The sequence below is a fragment of the Lupinus angustifolius genome, unplaced genomic scaffold (genome assembly GCF_001865875.1).
Source record: "Lupinus angustifolius cultivar Tanjil unplaced genomic scaffold, LupAngTanjil_v1.0 Scaffold_32_37, whole genome shotgun sequence".
Classification (NCBI taxonomy): domain Eukaryota; kingdom Viridiplantae; phylum Streptophyta; class Magnoliopsida; order Fabales; family Fabaceae; genus Lupinus; species Lupinus angustifolius.
The window spans coordinates 9993-17405 of record NW_017720682.1 but is presented as its reverse complement, the minus strand read 5'-3'; the positions used below and the strand labels follow the sequence as shown (position 1 = coordinate 17405).

General features: G+C 33.8%; 1 protein-coding gene across 2 annotated transcripts; it reads left to right on the top strand.

Annotated features, from left to right (window-relative positions):
* The first annotated feature begins 2372 nt into the window (after positions 1-2372).
* LOC109338621 (F-box protein PP2-A15-like) lies at positions 2373-7010 on the top strand. 2 transcript variants are annotated; one of them, XM_019575895.1, is made up of 3 exons: positions 2373-2693; positions 3035-3153; positions 6423-7010. In XM_019575895.1, the coding sequence occupies exons 1-3, from the start codon at positions 2373-2375 to the stop codon at positions 6880-6882; spliced, it is 900 nt and encodes a 299-aa protein (XP_019431440.1). In that variant the 3' UTR covers positions 6883-7010. The 2 variants fall into 2 exon arrangements, with proteins under 2 accessions (XP_019431440.1, XP_019431442.1); XM_019575897.1 differs by having other exon boundaries at positions 2373-2678; positions 6423-6882.
* Positions 7011-7413: the final 403 nt, after the last annotated feature.

Sequence of the window (7413 nt, the reverse complement as noted above, 5' to 3'; positions counted from 1 at the left end):
AAGATTGAAAGACATCTATTGAAGACTTCAAAAGAATTCCCAAACATGCCTGAACCAGAATACGATCTTTGCTCAACAATGAATAATACACTCATCTCATAGCAGCTTAATCTTTACTACTTCTTTATCTTTACATATAACATATTAGTTTTTCTGTTAATCATATCAGCTTAATTTTTCATGTCTTCATGTCTCAAACCAATCATATACTATCAAATGGTATAAAAATGTTATTATATATATTTTTTTTTTTATTTTCATGTCGGTGTTAACTTTTAATTGTCCCGGAACATAATGTGACATGAAAAATGGACAGCTGATCCCCATTCCAACATGTATATATCATAAACTTTCCTAACTCACTTCTTATGATTAGCTAATCTAGTTATTATACAGCCTACATCTTTAGTTGGGTCGGACCAAGCTATCAACAATCCTTATTGAATTTTTTTTGTTACACAAACCTTTACTTATATCTTATGAGGATCCAGAGTAAATTTAAAAAACATATTCATATCCTAGAATGAATGATTAAAATGTGGAACTTACTCTTAAAGAAAATTGATCTCATCTCATCCTCTTAAATATAATTCTATTATTTTTAAGTAAAAAATTACTTAGTGTTGGATTGACCGTATAAAAAACTTTAGATAAATGTATGTATTATATCATTCACCGTTCATATTTAATTATCATTGATTCTTAAATAAAATTAATACAAATGAATTATGGATACGTACTCGCTATATATATATATATATATATATATATCTTTATACTAGTAATACATATATATTACACTCAAATCTTTATATTAATATTAATGATATATAAATATTAAAGGTTAATATTAAAAGACTAATATGTATGAATCAGTAGAAATGGAAAGTTGGAAAATTAAATAAGTAGATCATTAATGTATGTAATAAGCAAAATAAAAAGATGGCACACCTCTATTTGTACTACTTAATAAAGGGAAAACATAAAATAACTATCTCACAATGGTGTAATTTGTGTATTTTGTCCTCGTTAACTTTTTATTTCTACAAAAAATCATATAATATTATCTTCTTATTTTACTATTATTATCTTCTTATTTTAAAAGTGTATTTAAAAAAGTTGAACATTACACCAATTGAATAAATTCAACTACAAATTACAAATATTTAACACGTAGTATTATATTTGTTATTTATAACATATAAACTATACATTATAAACATGAGTAAGCGAGTTAACGAGCACGACATTGATATGTTTATTTTTAATTTTATTAATTAAAATAATTAAACTCTTAGCCCAACTAACCATAACCCATATCCACTAGGAATATACAAAAGATTACCTTCGATCAAAGCAAATTTTTATAAGAAAACTATGCACTATTGTTTAAAAGTCTGAATGCTTGACAAATGACAATTTGTTTCTAAATGCAAAGTCAACTTCTAATTTACAGAGTCAAACCAAAATACTCTTCTTTTTTATATAGTAGTAGAAATAGCCTGATTATCTTGCATTGCTATGCAAGGGAGTTATTAATTTTGAGCAAAAAAAAAAATGTATACATTAATATTATAAGAATTTTTTTATATTATTATTGTATTAATCATCATTTATTTTTAGTTATTATCGACTCTTAAATAAAAATAATAAAAATGAAAAATATATAATATATTGATTATGTATAAATCTTTACATTGTCATTACATATATAGTTATATACTACAAACATTAATTTATGTTCATCAATCTTTACTTCATCTGTATGAATTGAGCAATTCAACATGGTTACTTCTTTTTTTGGTACAAATTCAACATCGTTATTGCTGCATAGGATTATTTTGATCATTTTTCTTTAACTATAGGTAAGAAATTAATACTTTTTGAGCTAATTAACTAACTTTTCTAACTAGTATAACTTTTAGGAATTCAACTATTAAAATTTTAGTCTTTTTAATATCTAATGAAACTTTATAGAGTTTGTGAAATGTTCAGTATTTTTGATGGCATTATCCACGTCAAAATATTTAAAAAGTGAAACAAAATATTGAACGCAAAGCATAAAGAACAGAAATTTTATTTCGGGTGAATCCGTGAGGAAGCATTCCTTACTCTCCGATACCTGGACCCACCTCCACCGTTTTCAGTTTCCCTGGAAACACAACACTAATAAGTAATAACACCTGAATTTCACTTACTCACCAAATTCCCCAAAATTCTTCGTGTTTCGTTCGATCAAAGTAGCCGACCCGCTAAATCAATAAGGCTAGGCTGTTTTTCATTTTTCTCCGTGTCACGTGCCACGACTCAATTGAGGCTCGTGACACGGTGAGAGAAGGAGAAGAGGAGGAAGAAAGAACGAATTAACTAACATGGGTTCGTCGCTATCGTACCTAGGCACGAACGGTTCCATCGTTGTGCCAGGCCTCGGCGACATACCGGAGAGTTGCGTGGCCTGCGTCTTCCTTTACCTCACGCCGCCGGAGATTTGCAACCTTGCGCGGCTTAACCGTGCTTTTCGCGGTGCCGCTTCCGCCGATTCCGTTTGGGAAACAAAGTTGCCGCATAACTACCAAGATCTGCTTGAGTTGGTTCCTCCTGAGAGGTATCAGAATCTTTGCAAGAAGGACATTTTCGCGCTATTGTCGAAACCGTTATCGTTCGATGATGGGAATAAGGTGGGTGCTCTTCAGGTCAGTTTTCTTGGTTTGTTTATTGATTGGGATTAGGGATTAGGGTTCTTGTGGTATTTATGGTTTTTAGTTTGTTTATGTTTTAGAAAAGTGTTTCTACAAATTTGGTTTTGACAAAATGGTTTTCTTGAGAAGTTGAAAAATATACCTGTTTGTTTCTTTTTTTCGCCTGCAAATTTTTGTGTGAAGTCCAACAAAACAAACTTTAAAGTGTATGAAGTGAAATTTTATCATCATTATCACTTTTTTGTGTGTTTTAAAACTTAAATAAACGGACCTTTGGCTATTTTGGGGAGTGATGTGTGTGTATTTATGGAATTGATGATGGCTTTTTTCTTCAGGAAGTGTGGCTGGACAGGGTCACGGGATGGGTTTGCATGGCCATTTCGGCGAGATCGATGGCAATTACTGGAATTGATGACAGGAGATACTGGAATTGGATTCCTACCGAAGAATCGAGGTTAGATTCAGAAATCTTTACTTAGCCTATGATGATGGGTATGTTACATAAAATTCAGTTTATGGATATGAATACTTCGTTTGTTAGTGTATGTTTAGTCCTTGAGTGATAGGTTTTGGTAGATGGAAGGGAAAGGGAAGAGGATAAGAGATTAAGTAATTGGTTTTCTTCCCTTTGTTTGTTAGTTAAGTCCTCCAAAATGGTGAGCTTTTAAAATGTTATAAAGAATAGTGAGGTACGGTTTTGGAGGATTACATTGTAATCCCTCGTTTTCAACCTTTGTTTTGGAAAATTCCCTCACAAGTGGAAGGTCTACTTAATTGAAAGTCCAAATTCAAACTTTCCCATCCTGTCTCATCCCATACCCTCTCCTCCCCACCCATTCCTTTTCTCATCTGCTCCCCAAATAAATTCCAAACATACACTAAGATGTAAGAACATGTAACCTGGAAAGTTAGAGAAGAAATATAGTAAAATTAAGCTCTTTGTAAAACTTTACACACACACGGACACATTCCCACCCTCCCCTACGTTCTTCAGTTGAGTTGGTTGAAATGTAATAAAATTTAAGGCCTTTTTTTGCACTATGCATTAGCCTGTGTTGTCAAATGGTGATTCTGAGGATTTTTTAGGTGTTTTTGTAGAATCCTTAATCCCTAATATTAGAAACAGAGACTCACCTTTGATTCCCATCCTCAATTCTACCAGTCTCTCCGTTTTGACACTCTCCCACCCACTTCCATCTTCTTCTCTTCTTTAACCTCCATCATCGTGATTGACCAACCTTCACGGCCGAGCAACTCACCTTTTCTGGCGAGCAATTCACCCTTCTCTTACAAGTGATGACCCCTGATATGAGTATGACCGACCTAGCTCCATCCACCACTTGTCTCTGTTTTCTGAGGTAACTACTTTTTACTGTCTCTTACTGGTGTCTGATGAACCAGTACCCTCTCTCAATGTCATTTATTCATTTTTCTCATTTGTTGGTTCAGTTTTATCTCTCTTTATTTTTATTGTGCTTGCAACTTCTGTGGCAAACTCACCAGGGAAGAATTACTAGAGTAAAAGAGCATCTAATGGGGTAGAAGGGAAATATTGAGCAGTGCAGCTTGCACTATAAATCCAAATTTGTAAAGGAAGTTGTAGAAGAGTTGTGGGGATATACGAAGGGTAAAAAGAAGCAAGATAGTGAAGCAATTCAAAGAGTTACCATCCCTAGAGCATTTTTATATTTTATTTTTGAAATTTATACATCATTCTTTTCCCGTTTTCTGCATGCCATCCACCATATTTGTATGGTGAAGTTTTGGCTTGTTGCCATGGACCACAGTCGGGGATTAATTTGTGCATAACTATATTAAATTATTTTTTTAAACAATTTTTTTCTAAATTAATTTCTTTAAAAAGAATATATGAAATTCTTTGTAGATCAGAACATCTATGGTTCTCAAACTACCTCTCCTAAACTCTAAAGATGTTTATAAGGGAAAACTAAATTTAGATACTTGTGGCTATTGGCAACTATGCGAGACTTAAAAATGCCAATACCCCATTGGGACCACATCTCCTGTCCCACAAGTTGTGTCACTGCATGTACCACTAGCCTATGATTGGTTGAAAAAATATAAAAGTTAAAAAATTAATAATTAATTATTTTCTTGTCCAATCATAGTTGATAGCACATGAAGTGGCACAACTTGTGGGACAGCAAATGCGTACCCATACCCCATTGGCATGCAAAGAACACATTACAAAAGCAAAGGTTTGCCCTTCAATTGTTCACCTTTATGAATTCCTTCTGCTTTTATCTAAAGCATTGACCAACTATCCTGATGCTAGGCCATTATTATAGAAGTCAATATGGCTAGCATAGTGCAATTTATGTAAAATACCTGAATCTGTGTCTCCATGCTCAGAACCTGTTGATGCGAAGTACTAACTATAAATAATTAAGATACTATCTGAAAATGCCCTCGCTGTTTACTAAACTAGTGGTTAATCTCACATGAAATTTGCAGTTATTATTTGATCTAGAGCCTTGAGATTACTGCATGTACTCACAGTTCTGTGTTATTCTAACAAGAACTTGTTTCGTGTATTTCTTCTGCATTTAAGTTGGAGCAATGTCATTATACACGAGCAAAGCTTTGTTACGAAGAAGACCCCCTCATCCCAACATTTGTAAGATTCATTTTTGTAGTTCCATATTGAGTGAGTCTCAATGCAACTGAAAGGTTATTGCCTTGTGACCTTTAGGTCATGGTTTCAAATATTAGAAACGACCTCTCCACGTGTATGGTTGTGCTCATTTACACTCCTTAGGCCCCATCAGGTCCAAGCATCAGGCACTATGCCACCCTCTTTTTTTAAGAGAAAATAGTCTGTGTATTGATGCTATAAAACTTTTTACACCCATCAAACTCTTATTTAATGCAGAATTTTATTTTGGCCACCTAGCAATTTGAATCTAGATCCATCCCGATCATACATTGTAAGATACTAAGATACCTGTTTAGTTGGAGCTTTCCAAGATAAGCTTTGTATGTATGAATGAAATCATGAAATGTTATTTTGTTCAGGTTAAGCATGTGATTGATATTTGATAGCATGACTTCTAAAACTAGCTATTTGTTGAATATTCCATAAATTATCAGTTGATGATCCAAATTCTGATCCAACACCAGGTTTTTAAATTTTGCAAACATGATTTGCTTGTTAGTTTAGTGTTGTGTCATGCCTGATTGCCTTCCCTTGTATGTTACACTTTCTATATGCTTCTCTATGTTTTAATTGCTTTCTGCTTGGCTTTTTTTGTTTGTTTTGGTAAGCTTTATGCTTGTTTACTTCAGATAGTGGAACTGTATACAAGCAAATAGTTCTTGAGCTGAATTCTAACATTCCTTATCTCTAAAAGCAAACTATTAATGAAGTATTTGAAAGCTAGATTTGTGCTCATAAGAAATCACTACACTGTCATAGGCTTAATCTAACACATGTTAAAACAGTGTGAATATTGTACTTCTCTGCTTACATTACACGCCTTAATCTGGGTGATGACAAATACTCATTTTGCACAATCTAGATTAGTTTATGAGATGCCTGTGGTTCTTGATGTCACTCAATAATTAAATTCTGTCAACATACTGCTTATATTAGTATTCAATTTGTCCCATTCTAGGACTTCTGCAAATATTCTTGAAGCATCTTTGTTTCCCATTTGTTCTTGTAACCTGCCAGCATTCTGTTACACCTTAGGTGATTTTCAGGTTCCACACTGTGGCATATTTGCAGCAAATATGGTGGTTTGAAGTGGACGGGGTGGTAAACTTTCCATTTCCTGTTGGTGTTTATTCTCTCTACTTTAGGCTTCACCTTGGGCGTTTTTCCAGAAGACTTGGACGGCGTGTATGCAATTATGAACACACTCATGGTTGGGAAATAAAACCTGTGAAATTTGAGTTGTCAACTTCAGATGGTCAGCAAGCATCATGTGAGTTCTGTTTGGATGAAACTGAGCTTGATGATCCACATGGCGATCATAAGCGTGGATACTGGGTAGAATACAAGGTGGGTGAGTTTATGGTCAATGGATCAGAACCTATAACTGAAGTTAGATTTTCCATGAAACAGATTGATTGCACTCATTCCAAAGGTGGGCTTTGTGTAGATTCTGTATTCATTATACCTAGTGATTTGAGAGACCATAAGAGAAGAGGCATCATGTAATAGCCAAGTGCAGAATAGGAAGTTTTTTAAGTGATGTCAGATTTACCAGAAAACTTTGTTGGGATCTATCATACATCTTATACTTCTAAGCAAAATTAAGAATTTGGAGAATGTCATCCTTTTTTGGGCATTTTGTTTTGGTTGTAGCTATGTATCATCTATAGTTCCATGTTTATATATTTTAGTCGTTGCCATGTTCTATACTTTCCAGATGTGAGTTTGATAAGAAAAAGGAGATTCGGTATAGCCAAAGACAGTATACTTTGTTGGGATGTTATACAGCTTATACTTGTGAATAAAATTGTTTACTCTTTTTCTGGGATTTTGTTTTGACAGTAGGTATATGTATTTGTTGTGTGTGAATAATGGTCAAGGAAGTGGAAAACGATCAAGCCATATGGGATACACAACTGTGTTCTCAAAAGCAGAGGCAACAACAATGTATTAGTCTAGTGCTGTAAGACTTTGTTAGATCCTCAAGATGACAAAATAGTCAAAAGTTCGATTCTTAGGAGTGATATTTGTTGGGAG